General features: G+C 35.0%; 1 protein-coding gene across 1 annotated transcript; it reads left to right on the top strand.

Moving 5' to 3' along the window:
- Window positions 1–1,411: 1,411 nt before the first annotated feature.
- Window positions 1,412–6,447, top strand: LOC113500882 (probable cytochrome P450 304a1). Its single transcript, XM_026881801.1, has 3 exons — window positions 1,412–1,945; window positions 2,395–2,536; window positions 6,241–6,447. The coding sequence occupies exons 1-3, from the start codon at window positions 1,811–1,813 to the stop codon at window positions 6,423–6,425; spliced, it is 462 nt and encodes a 153-aa protein (XP_026737602.1). The 5' UTR covers window positions 1,412–1,810; the 3' UTR covers window positions 6,426–6,447.
- Window positions 6,448–14,014: the final 7,567 nt, after the last annotated feature.

A 14,014-nucleotide genomic window follows, 5' to 3' on the forward strand; every position in this document is an offset into this window, starting at 1 on the left:
CCTTGCCTTAAAAGTAGTGTTTAGTGGTTAGTGTGTATTTATACAGTCTAAAATATGCTATTCTCTGTTGAGCCTAAGTCAAATTACCTAGTTAGCAATTTCTGTAGACTATTGTAACTTTTTGAGCACAAGAATAAATAAATAAATGATACATAAATGCGGACAACATCACATACATTGTTCTGAACCCAAAGTAAGTTGCTAAAGCACTTGTGTTATGGAATTCAGATACAACGAAGGTACCACAAACACCCAGACCCGAGACAATGTACAAATGTGAATTTTCACATTGACCCGACCGGGGATCGAACCCGGGACCTCAGAGCTAGCGACACCTTGAAACCGGTGCGTACGCCACTCGACCACGGAGGTTCGTCGTATGAATAATCCATATCATTAGAAACAAGATATGATAGCTGGATTGTCACAATCATTTGTTATCATAATATAATTCTAATGACTTTATCGTAAGCCCCAGTTTTTTAGGGTATTAGAATAAAGGTATTATCTAATCCTATATCCACCTACTACATAATATTTTCTAGCTGATAAAGCCCTATATCTTAAGTTACAATTCGGATTACATTGTGCTAGGTTAGAGAATCAGTATTTGCCGTTTCACCGTCCATCTATCAGCATAGATTGTGATAATCTTAAGAGGATTTCTTAACTTGGAACATTTTGGTATTGTTATTGTGTGCGACCATTGGCGTAATATTCTAAAGTAATTCAAACAGTATTGCCACGCAATGCCGATTCGACTCCGCAAAATTTCGCTAATAACAATTTCCGATGAATGAGTGGAAATTAGATTAAAATAACACTATTCGTATTCTTTCACTATGAAATTCATTGAATTGACAGTAAGTTTTCCGCCCTGAACTGGATTTCCAACTGGTTATCCAATTTCCATTAACTCATCGGCCATTTTAAATACCGGGATTGGGCCCAGGACACTGACTTGAGATAGGAAGGAGTCAACTTTGAGTAGATAAGCTAAGAACTTTATCAATAAAATATATTTCTTATCTGATGCTATACAAAAGATGCTTTTGATACAGGAATTTAGAAAATAAATAGTCGACTACTTCCTAGTGAAGTCATACAAACATTTACACACATACTTAGTTCAAGAGCGCAATGTAAACCATCTAAGTGCATTGTTTACTACTACTTAATATATTTAATTAACAGCATTTACGATTACAAAGCCGGAACATGAATATATTAATATAACCTTCCGTGCTAACAGGGTTATTAAAACCTATTTGGTCGATTTTCTTAAGGCTAAACAATGCTCTGCATTGTCTCCACTAATTACGGTTGTTGTCGCAAGTTATCTTACATATTAATAAAGATTGTAAGCGACATGTTTAAACAGATATCAATCATGTTCTTATCATGTTTAATCAAGAAAATTAACCATTTTCTATACGGGTTCATCAGTATCAGGACCTAACCAAAATTAGCAGAGATGGACTGGTTTCAAGTCACCAAACCTTCGCAAGTGCCACTTCTACAATTAATAGCGTCAATAGAAAATGCTCCAAAGCAAGGATACGCCATTTCGGTTCAATTAGTCTGCTCTGGCTCAGGCAGTTGGAGGTTCCCGGGATGTTTTAATCGGCGATCGCCCTTTATAATCCCAGCCGGGGGCATGGGCGTGGGGGTATGTGGGGCGAAGTCATTAGCGATTCACCCCGGAAAAACTGACGGGGAACTGAGCCAGCCACCAAACCCCTCTCAAAGCTATATTATTACTGCTGTGGAAAGAGACTTTTTGTTAATTGTCTATCCCTAATAATAATCAATGTTCTATATCAACAGTATGCCATACTTGGAAGCTTGCATCCGCGAGCAGATGCGAGTCGACACCGTGGTGCCCTTGGGCGTACCGCACCGAGCCATGACTGATACTAAAATAGGGAGCTATGATGTGCCAGAGGTAATCAAAAGTTTTACTAGCAAATTAAAATCGAGGTTCTTCAATCTCAGGTTTAAAGGTAGTAAGGTTAAACAATCAAAGACCAGAACACAAGTTAATTTTTTCAAGTGTTACCTGATATAATTGGTCAAATAGGAATGACAATCCTCTCCGATGTGTCACGCGACTTTGATTAATCTGTTGCTCGAACAAATTAAGGCTGATTTTAGTTCGAAAAAAAAAAAACAGTTTCAAAGCTTATACTTCTTAAACTAAATGTTCAGATAGTACAACATATTTTTTGGGTGCAATGCGGTGTGTGTGTGTCCAAATTTGACAGCTAATGTTCTTGGAAGCATATATTTATGCGACAGTGAAATACAAATGAAAGCTGTTAATAGCAACGTCACTTTATATTTTACAGGCAAAATCAATTGACTGTAGTAAACATTGATTTGTTTTTTCCCCAGGGTACCATGATAAGCGTTAACTTAACGATGTTGAGTATGGACAAGGAAATTTGGGGTGACCCGGAGAACTTCCGTCCAGAGAGGTACATTAAGAATGGAGTGCTGGATGTGGCCAGTGACAAGAACTTACCCTTCGGTGCAGGTAAACCTTCTATTCCTCCTGGCTGCTATTAACTTCTGATGAATTTTGCCGCGGTTTCTAAAACAGTCGCCATGACAGAATGCCGAACTTGATTGCTTAGTTTGCTGTTTGCTTTCGTTAGAAATTTGGTAGACAATTAGAAAATGCTCCTTAGTATTAGTAACTAGCCTAATTTGAGTAATTGTGAGAAAAACTGGATACCAAATACTGGTACCAGGCATAAATTATATTTCTGCTTCTTGTGGATAATGTGATCATTAGCTCTTCTAATTGAGAAGCTTGAGTAAAATAGAAATACTTTAATAGAACTATATGCATATACAATGCATACTTGTAGGCTAAACTACAACTGCTTGATACGGTTGGTCCGTAGATGAATGACCCTCGATTTAATAACGAGTTCCTCCGCTTTTCGAAAGACACGGTAAGTTTTGTATCCCAGCTTTTTTTCTATACATTCTTGACTGTCGTTACGGGTAGTTAGAACCTAAAAAGTCTGATACGTCTTAATAAGAGCTATCGTGTTGGCCAGGCAGCTGAGTTGAGGAGGTCAGATAGGAAGCCGGTCCTTGTAAGACACTGGTACTTAGGTGCACCGGGTAGACTGGGAGCCGACGACAACATAGTTGGAAAAATACTATAATGACGGTAATTACACTGTATAGATTACTGCAAAAACCTATCCAACGTTTAGACTAACTATACTTCATCGATTAGATACCTAATCGGTTTAACGTGCGAAAAACAGGCAATTATACTGCCGTTACGCATTATCGCATTATAAAATTTAGATAATTATCTAAATCTTCAAATAAATTATGATTAGATTACTTTTTATTTAAATTGCGATTAGAAAAGTGTTACTGTGCGGGTAGAAATTTACGCAGATTATTATGCAACAAAGCTAATAAGGTCCAAACAATGGTAAATGAAAATAAATGAAATGATAAAAACATTAGATAATCATACTTTATAAGGCTTCGATTATTTGTTATTAAGGAGTTGTTCAAATTACAAATTCTGAATGTTTCCCTTAAACTAGTTATCATTATATTTCTCTCATTACCTTAAAAAGGTAAACGATAGATATTTTTTGTTCTTTTCATAGAAACAAATATTAACTAAATAAACGACTGATTTATATCAGTGGTATATTTGATTTAGTTATCTTTATTGCTGCTTTGTATTTGTTTTAGTCGCTTTTAATTCTTAAACTAGACAAAATGACACACCAAGGTTGTTCACCTTTATAAAAACTTAAACAAAAAGAGAATAGATAGAATCATGATACATAAAAGTGATCCTCAAAACAGATCAGAGATACCTAGTCGGAGAAGACATTTTGATCTGGGTTATTGACTGACCTGGGGGCTTAGACAAAGTAACAATTTAAAAACGATAACGAAGTTCGACAAGACTCAATGTATGGGATTGACATAAGCCGCGTTAAATCACGTGGTCAATCGTCATCGTTATCGCAAGTTGGTAGACAATGTAATAATCCATAACGAAATGATAACGAAACGAATTGTCATCGCGTTTGTTCCATACAAATGCGTAGACAAGCAGCACTTTCGGTGTTCGTTATTGTCGCGATCGTGATCGACAAAAAAGATAACGAAACGAACGTTCAAACGTTGTAGTTATCTATACAAAATGGCCGGATTTCATTGAATTGTTTACATACTTTAAAGTTTTTTTCCTTGCGAACGGAGTCAAGGCATCATTTTTATTTTTTGAAAGGAGGTTTTCAATGGTGTTTGCAGATTATTATAGCGTTGGGAGGCGGATCTTGTTGGATCGTTTCGATAGTAATATAGTAAATATTTATATTAATTTATTATTTCTAAAAAAAGTTAGTAATTAAATCCCTTTTTCCAATACTTGGATATGATTATGGTATTTATTTTTCTATTTAGTACTCAGTAGTAATAAGATAAAATTATTTTTTGTATTATTAAATTTGCATTATTTGTACTCATGTCTATGAGTGAACTTTCTCTAATTTAACTTTATTTAAACAATTTATGTCGAGTTAGATATAGAAGGTAACTATTTAAATATTTTTTCGAAAAATAATGTCATAAAGAAGTTTCACTTGTTACCTTTGTGCACTAGTACACACACACATTTCATTTTTTAAGAGAAAAGGATATTATTCTTATCATATCAAATAAATCTAATAATCAAACAAATCTAATCATAATATCAAACTGCATGGTTAACTAACTTTGAAATTTTATTAATATGTAAAATGAAACTGCGCGGACAGCGGTGACAGCAAAATGTTCGATACCATAAACAATATTTCTGTTTTAACGAATATTCGATTCGTCACAACGATCACGACAACGAATTACATTGGCTAGGAAATGATTGTCGTTATCTCACAGATGTCGAAATTCGGTATTGTTTCGCTACAAAGCGATGTTACTTTGTCTAAGCCCCCTGATACTTGCTCCTAAGAGAAACCGAGGAAGAAGAATAGATAGGCTAGAATAGATAGGATATAAACCTATGCTAGATAACAATAGGTTTCCTAATTATATAAACTACAGCAAACAAATTAGTGTGAACATTGGTTCACTAAAATTTATAAACCTACGGACTGTTGCTTTACCTCACTTTTATTTAATTAATTATTTCTTGAAATTGCAGCAGCAGAAATAGGTCAATCATGTCCAAAACGTACGGACAGACAGAGAGCCAGAGATACAGAACAATAAATATAATGATACCTACTTAATCTGATACCCATATCCTACTTAGTAAATTGATTTCTTAACATCCATATAACACTCAGACCGTTTGGCACTAGAAACTAGTCCATAAACATGCCACAGCTGACTCAATAACCTCATTATTACTTGCAACACTGAATGCAAAGTATTTTCACTCTTTACTATGCTTCAAAAAATATACTACGTGGTGTGGTAGTCAGTGGTATTTTGCTCGTTTTGTCCATCTGTGATGACTGTAAAAATCCGTTTAATCCGTAGTAAGATAGATAATTAAAAATTATCAGACACATATTTTTCCTTATCTGAACAACAATTGACAAAGATAAACTGCTTTGATGTTTTGGAGGCCTGTGACGTAGTGCCTTAGAAAATATATGTACCTATATACAAAGAAGTGACGTCACGCAGGAATAAAATTTATTTTATATAGCCTGTTTTAGATCGCACTGCTGGGCAAAGGCCGGGAATTGCAAAGGATAGAAAGGTTTTGAAGAGAAAGAAAAAATACGTATCTATTATTATTCTTTAAGTCCACTATACTCAACTCCTTATTGTGCACAGTACTTAGGTATAGCTCTTATGGATAAACGTGGAAATCACGCCATTATCCCCAGAATACAAAAAAAGAAGAATAATTCAGATTAAAAGAAGTACTGTAACGAGAATTTTAGCAAAATATTTTCAATTATAAACGTAAAAAAATATTAAGTCTTTTATTATTAAATTATTTAAGAATTAAAAAGATAACTTATTCATTTCATAAATCTACATATATTTGAGTTAATAAATAATTAAACTCATGTATTTATTCATGTGGGTATATATTTAGGCATATTTTTATGTTATTTTTATTGATAGCTATACAATCATTTTAATTCCGTGACGGGTGTGTGTAAACAATGTTTTTCCTTCTTTCTAGGTCATTTTTTTGTCCAAAATACAATTAAATATTTATTTTAACAGGGAGAAGATTATGTGCCGGTGAGACCTACGCCCGGCAGTCAATGTTCCAAGTGTTCGCAGCGTTCATGCAGGCATTTAGCGTGTCTACTGCTGACGGGAAACCTCTGAAGAAGCCATCACGAAGGATCCAAGGCATCATCACCACGATCCCAGAGTTCTGGGTCAAACTTACCCCCAGAACATGAAACATAATACAAAATTTATCATTAAAAAAAAAGAACTCGTTTGTTAAGTGATTGATTTAAGGTTTTAAATCCATTTAAATAGTTCTACACTTCCTTAACAAGCTCACAGGCATCATTATCTTCAAATGATTGCAACTTCTGAGCCAAAGCACGTCTCCACTGCTCCTTCTCAGGCCTTTTCAGAGCCTGTGAGATTGAAATCTCCTGAGAAACTGGAACAGTACTGGATACACACAAGTTGCTGAAACCATACCGATCAGGCTGCTTTCCTTGCGTCTTCTGTCTTTCATAAGGCTCTGAAAAGGCCTGAGAAGGAGCAGTGGAGACGTGCTTTGGCTCAGAAGTTGCAATCATTTGAAGATAATAATATTCATACCTAGATAGTGCTTAACCTGCCCTAAGTTTTTAAATTCAGCATTTGAAATTAAAGACTTAGGGCAGGTTAAGCACTATCTAGGTATGAATATTAGTGTTCACAAAACTTGTAATAACCATGAGATAACTGTAGATCAACAACAGTACATAGAAGAATTATTACGAAAATTTAATATGAGTCATTGTAAAACAGCTGATACACCTATAGAAAGTAAATTAAATATAACAAAAGCAGAAAAATGTACAGAGGGAATTAGCTATCAAAAACTTTTGGGTTGTCTTATGTATTTGGCTGTCATGACAAGACCTGATATTGCATACTCTGTTAGTTATCTAAGTCAATTTAATACTAGCTACAATGTTGAACATTGGAACTATGCTAAAAGGGTTCTCAGGTACTTAAAAAAGACTAAAATGTATTGTTTAAAGTTTAGTAGTCAAGGGGAGAGCCTACATGGTTATGTTGATGCTGATTGGGCGAGTGACAGTCTAGATAGAAAGTCTTACAGTGGATTTTGTTTTGTAATGTCAGGGACAGTTGTTTCATGGCAAAGTAGGAAGCAGAAGGTTACAGCCTTATCCAGCACAGAGGCTGAATATGTTGCGCTCTCTGAAGCTTGCAGGGAGGCGATATATCTAAGACAACTATTGTATGAATTAACTGGGCCCATAACCTATTAAAACACGTTGGATATTTTCCATGAACTATATTTGACAATCCACACGGCCATCTATTCTTACACGCCATCTATTTTAGACTTAAGTATAAAAAATGGGAGTTAAGTATAAGAATATTAGTTTATATAAGCTTGACAATGTATTTATAACGACTGTCATTTGAATGTTTGTAAAACCCCCGTGGCAGAAGAATTGAATAACTAAGTGCGGGAAGAGTTAAAAAAAAGTAAGAACGTCAAATCGATTGTCAAAAAAAATATGTAATTAACACACATTTAAAGTCTATAGTAGATAATGCTACGTTATATTATCAAGGCCTGGCCGAAACGTCACTTAATTTTAAGTCGCTAATTTTCCAGGATTACAAATATCATATTTAATAGATCGCGATCTGTTACTTGTTGTCGATAAAAATAAATCTGCGAAAACGTTAGGTAGGTACACAGCTGCGTGTGACAATGTTGTTAGATTAGACAATTATATCACTATTATTTAGTTTTAGATTGCAAATAATAACTTAATTCTACTTTTAATGAAGATTGATGCTCATAAATAATAGGGATGATGACATTTATTTTTTCAGTGCCCGTCTTGTAGTTTAATAATGGGTACGATTTTTGTATTTAGTGGATGGCACTTACGCGTGACGTTTGCCTTGTGTATTCATTTTACGAAACAGTTTTGTCACAATTCCCCTCGCAAAACTTTAAAGTACCTAGTTTATCTTTGTAAATTATTGTTGTTCAGATAAGGGCAAAAATACGTGTCTAATATTTTTGAATTTTCTCTCTGATAGACTAGAAACATTTTCACTTTTTACAATTTAGTGTCATCATGCCTATTATTAAAGTTTTTGTACAATAAAAAATACTGTTCGCGTGCCTGCTGGAACTTAAATAGGCAACTATACTCCACTGGTTTAGGAATTAAAAAAAGGTAGGTAAATCTCCGTGAGCTTTTCTGTCCAAAAATTCAGTAAACATACATAGATTACTAAATCATTTGCACCGCTAAATAACATTAGACTACCAATTTACTAATACATATTATTATTATTATAAGTTCGTTTGTCTGAACTTGCTACTCTCAGGAACTTCTGTTTCGAATGGATAAAATCTTTCTGTGTTGGAAAGTCCATTTATAGAGGAAGGCTTCATGATATACTTATAACATTTCGCCATGAATCTAGCTGACTGGCTGGTAAACAGCAGTAAATGTGTTATAAAACGGAGATCAAAATTATTTGGTTAGGGTTACGTTAAAGTAATGTATGAGGGAATTGTTGTCCTTAAAAAGTTCTAAAAAGTCTGTGACAGCAAGTCTACATTTCCAGGTTTACTCATTATAACGTTTTTAAGACATTAAAGTTTTTTAAACAACTCTTATTATCGAAGGTTTTAATAAAAATGGTGTAACCAAAAAAATATTTCGAAGTCATACAAAGCCGAGAGGGTCAGTTATTGTTAGATAACTTTCTTTAAGTACTGAAACAAATGGAGTATAGTTCCAGATCTAAATAGTTTATTTACTTAAACTGCTTATTGTATATGTATTTATGTGTATCATTTTTTGTATAATAAAAATATAATAAGCAATAAAAAAACAATTATTTTTCGACCAACCCTAGTGAAGCAGTTAAGTCTTATGCTTTCTCTGTCACTTCAAGCTGTATAAAAGAGACAGGATATCTAAGAAATTTAATAAATTACTTCCTATTTAAAGCTCAAATTTTGAAAAAAAAAATGTTTATCTTTTATCTTTCTACGCTTAATTAACGGTAACGAAATAGTGGCAACTAATCCGAAGATTACATGATATTAAATAGATACTGAAATATTTTTTTTGAAATTATTTCCATTGGCGGCCTACTTACGAAAATGTCATAGCCTAGTTATTTTTAATCCATAATAATCTTCTTATATATAAAAATTAATTGCTGTTTGTTAGTCTCGCTAAAACTCGAGAATGGCTGAACCGTTTTGGCTAATTTTTAGTCTTGAAATATTCATACCAGTCCAGGGAAGAAACGACCAAGAAAAAATACTACGCGAGTAAAACCGCAGGGAACAGCTAGTATACAATAGTTCTGCATCTGCTTTGAGGGCTACTCCAGGCTCGAGACACACAGATCAGGCTCACAAAGTTACCTAGAAACTAAATGTATTGCATTTCTTCATAGCCTAGCTAGATCCTAAACCTGGTCAAAGGCATCCCCCTTTCACTTCCAGCCCTATCTTTGCAGATTTCTAGAAGCACCACACAGCGTTCCATAACGCAAGCAACAGATATCTGAAAAAAACGACCAGGCTTAAGTGGGAGTGGGTTGGTCATTTCGATCATCGCCTACTGGACGCCAGAGGAAGGACATTGTCGCCTAAATCGTACGCTACGAAGATGGTGTGATGATCTAGTCAGAAGCGCGCGCGAACGAAATTGCAAAAAATAATGCAACAATTGAAAAAGCCTATCAAATCGCGCGAAATGGGGATTTCCCGCTATCGCCTACAGATTAAAAATATTTCGCAATATTTACGATTGTCATCTTACGTCACGTGAAATGGTCCGTCGAAAAATTGGACCGTGATAAGATACCGGTATTTAATACAGCCTATTTGTTTACAATTTATTTATTCAGTACATTCTAGATTGTTTATGCTTGGTATTATTTATTGCGAGTGCATGGATGGACTGATGGTCTAGTGGTTAGAGGCCCTGGCTGATGTACCGGAGGTCATAGGTTCGATTTCCACCCAGTATAGATATGAGTTTGTGTGATGAGCACGACTATTCGTTCTGTGTCTGGGTTTAGTTTATTTGTACAAATTTAGAAGTATATAAGTATGTCTATCAGTTGTCGAGCAGGTTCGAGTTTGACGCTAAATAGCGTTGTGTGAAATTAGTGGTTGAGGTGGTTAGTACATTATTATACAACCAACGTGGCAGTTCTGAATTGTTGTGTTCTTTGAGACACCAATATTTGAATTGATAAAGATAACTTCATTTGTTGGAATATAAGTAGAACAAAGTGCTTAGTATTACAATATAATATGACGTCCATTCGACTGTTCGTGGTATACAAATATTTACTTAATATAATACTTCATTTATAAAGTAAATTCCATTATTCTATTGCAAACATCTAAAATGAAGTACAAAAAAAGAACAATACACTTGTCATGTCTAATTCACATGACTGTATAATATGATGTAAATAAGAAAGGTCGAAATCAATGGTTTATTTCGTCGTCTATAGTTACTCCTTCATTTTCATACTTTCCACTAAAAACTGAAACTCTTGCTTATACACACAACTCATTATCATTATTTTTGGATGAGAAAAGACCAAAATAATCGAAAACGTATAAGAACTTAACCTTCTATTCAAATTAATGTAGTAGTATTGTCGTTAAAAACGAAGGTACAAGTGGAAAAGTGTTCTTCCATGGTGAATAGTTATGACTTCAATGCACGCCGAGAGCACGGCGCGCGGCGCCGCGGCGGTGGGATATGTTGACATCGGTCTCTCGCCGACTGAAAACATCCCGGGTCCCTACATCTTCCTGGATCGCAACTACGCATGCTCTGCGAGTCTCTGGGAAGCCTTAGTCCTTTTGGACCTTAACCCTCACCCCTCATGACCGAACACACAGGATGTCGCGTCTCTTTCGTTATAATCCAAGTTTCCATTACCTTTCCAAGATTTTTTTATGCATATAACAAGCAGTTACCTCGACCTCAGGTTAACGAGTAGCAAACACGAATGTTTTTGTGTTTAGCGACACAGTTATTTTTTATTGCAATTGTGGTAATTTTGAAGTACGTTGTGTGATGTAATAAAACATGTTTTTGTGTACATTTAAGACTACTGGACATTGAACGTGCCTGTAATCTGCATCTAATGGCCTACTTTTGTTACCAACTTTTACATCTGTTTATCATATTTTTCCTTCACATACAGAAACCTACCTGTTTCATATTATCCGTATTTATTATTTTTGGACATAGCCAAGGACTCTACTGATAGAATCTTCGTAAAAAATAATTAGGTACAACCCCGCAGCAAACAGCAAAATTGTTGCTGTACAATAAATAATGTCCTTTTTTCAACTTAGTAAAGACTGCACTCTAGGCTATAAAGGCGACATGACCATATTTACTAGACAACATTGCTTTGGACATAAATAAGTATGTTTACCTTCGAGACAACATGTCACTTTACTGATCAAACAGACGAGATAAGTGCGTATGCTATAACCAATTACATGGTATCTAGCAAAATTATACACTACCCCACTTAACTTCTAGATGGTGTTGTTTATACTGATTAGAAAATGACTAAATTATGAGGAAAAAAATGCATAATTGTTTCCTTTCTATGACGTTTAGAATAATGAAATAATACATTTAGTACTTTGCTGATAGGCACCTCTATAACCGTTTGCCTGTTATCTACTCGGTACGCACGTATGTTAAGTAATCTTTAAGCGCGCAGATTCGAACTGACAGCAATATTTTCTAAGGTCCTCATGACTGTCGAGGAATTGGTTCGTGATGAGACCTTTTTTCCGCACGTAGGCTCCAAATCGGCCCACAACTGCAACAGCATTTTGTAGTGACGATACATAACTGTGACAATTAAAACGTCATCATTTTTTTATTTAAGTACGTATTCAAATAAGGAAACCAGTCAAACTATAGTTTATGATATTTTTTACGACAGAAATACTTTTACAGATTGTCATGTCAAACCAACATTCACTATGCTGTTAGCGGGACTTCATAGTTCCAAATCTCAAAGCTTTATATCAACACAGACTTGTTAATTTGATGTCTAAACGCTAATTTTGACACTTCACAAGATCATAAAGAAATACATTATCAAGATGATGTGATCGCTCGAAGAAAAAAGTGATGTGAAACATGCTTTCTTAGTGGTGTCGTTGGAACTAAAAATTTAATTATTATCTTTTGAACCCTCTTGTTAATGAACACGTAATTAAAGTATTAAAGTTAATACTTAAAATAGGTCTGCTTAGAACAGGCATCAAGCATGCAACTGAGCAAAGGTCTTTCCCAAATCTTTTTCCGATTCTTACCGCGCTCCTGTCGAACAAGCTCTTGCGGTTCGATTTCATAAAATCCCGCCACTTTCGCCCGGCTTCCGGGTCTGGCTTCGGCGGCAATAGCGTCTCCCAGTTGGTTTGCATTGTAATTTGCCCAAAAGTACTCGAATTAAGTTAATTATTAATTGCTAAGATCAAGAAACAAGACTAATTATCGAATATATCAGTTGAAATGTCGTTAAATTTTCGTTAGGGAAATATAAATAGAGCATTTTTAAATGGTTTCAATTTATCGATACGTTGACGACGGAACATCACTATTACGTAGTAAGGTAATTGAAGAATGCATTAAGGTCACAACCACGTAAACGTTATAACGGACGAATAACTGGCCACCAACCAAATGTTTGTGCATTTTGACTTCAAAAATAATGGCACTTTCTAAAGGGCTTACAAGCAATTCTCTCACATTTCAAACAACTATTTTAACACAAAAATGTTGCTTAGAATTCACCTCCGTCAAGAGCTCAAGAAAAAGAAGTTATTATCTATTGGTAATCCTTTGTCAATGGCCACATTGTCTTAGATGGATCATTGTTCTTAAAATAACCAAGACTTACGAAATAGGCACTAAACATAAGTTATAGTGCTTTGTTGCATGTCTGTCTCGAGAATGACCAAGAGACATGTGTATGCATAATGCTTACATGTACTTCGTGCTTCTCTCTATCCCGTAAAACTGTGCTCAGCATCTCTAATCCAATGACATCGTTAAAGGCAACAGAAAACCCTCGAATGTTTGAGATGGCAGGTCAAAGTCACGTGACTTTTCGAAAAAAGGTGTAATTTCCATACATTTGAGCGTTATTTATTGACGTTAAGGATGGTTTTTAAAACTTTCTTCATTATGGTGCCCGATATTTATGGTCGGTATTTGTGGTCACCTTACACTTATGCCGCCGTTTTTATGGGCATACATCAAAAGTGTGACAGCGTGCTACAAGATGTAGAGCGGCGTCTCTCTTCCACTTTTTACATTACTTAAACAGCTAGTCCCTTACTTCTAAAAATAGCTTTTAAAATTCCTCTTACGGTACCCGATACTTTTTATTCTTGGTCTTATTGTTATACTCTTGCGCATTTTTTGTTCCCGTAGCGGCCGTAGACCGCCAAGCCTACCAAATCACCAAATCTTTTTAAAACTACGAGCTTAGCCAAGTTTGATGTTCCGTTAGTTTAGTATGCGGTTGTCAAAAAGCGGTTAGTTTTATTTCTTTTTGTCAGTAATTACCTATCAGTCAATTTCCTTACACTTCTGAATAATGACTTCTTAAACCAGATGCGGAACAAATGCCTAACGGTAGTCTTTCTAAAACTGTTCACGTTTTTCAGACTTCTGGGTGAAATTGACTAGCTTAATCACTGGATTCCATTTTGAGATTAGAAAACAACAGTTAGAATTATATTCTTTTT

This window comes from Trichoplusia ni, chromosome 14 (assembly GCF_003590095.1).
Source record: "Trichoplusia ni isolate ovarian cell line Hi5 chromosome 14, tn1, whole genome shotgun sequence".
NCBI lineage: Eukaryota > Metazoa > Arthropoda > Insecta > Lepidoptera > Noctuidae > Trichoplusia > Trichoplusia ni.

Coding starts and splice junctions, on each gene's coding strand:
- LOC113500882 (XM_026881801.1), top strand. CDS start 1,811: ATGTTCTATATCAACAGTATGCCATACTTGGAAGCTTGCATCCGCGAG. Junction 1,946..2,394: donor GGAGCTATGATGTGCCAGAG/GTAATCAAAAGT, acceptor TTTTTTCCCCAG/GGTACCATGATAAGCGTTAA. Junction 2,537..6,240: donor GAACTTACCCTTCGGTGCAG/GTAAACCTTCTA, acceptor TTATTTTAACAG/GGAGAAGATTATGTGCCGGT.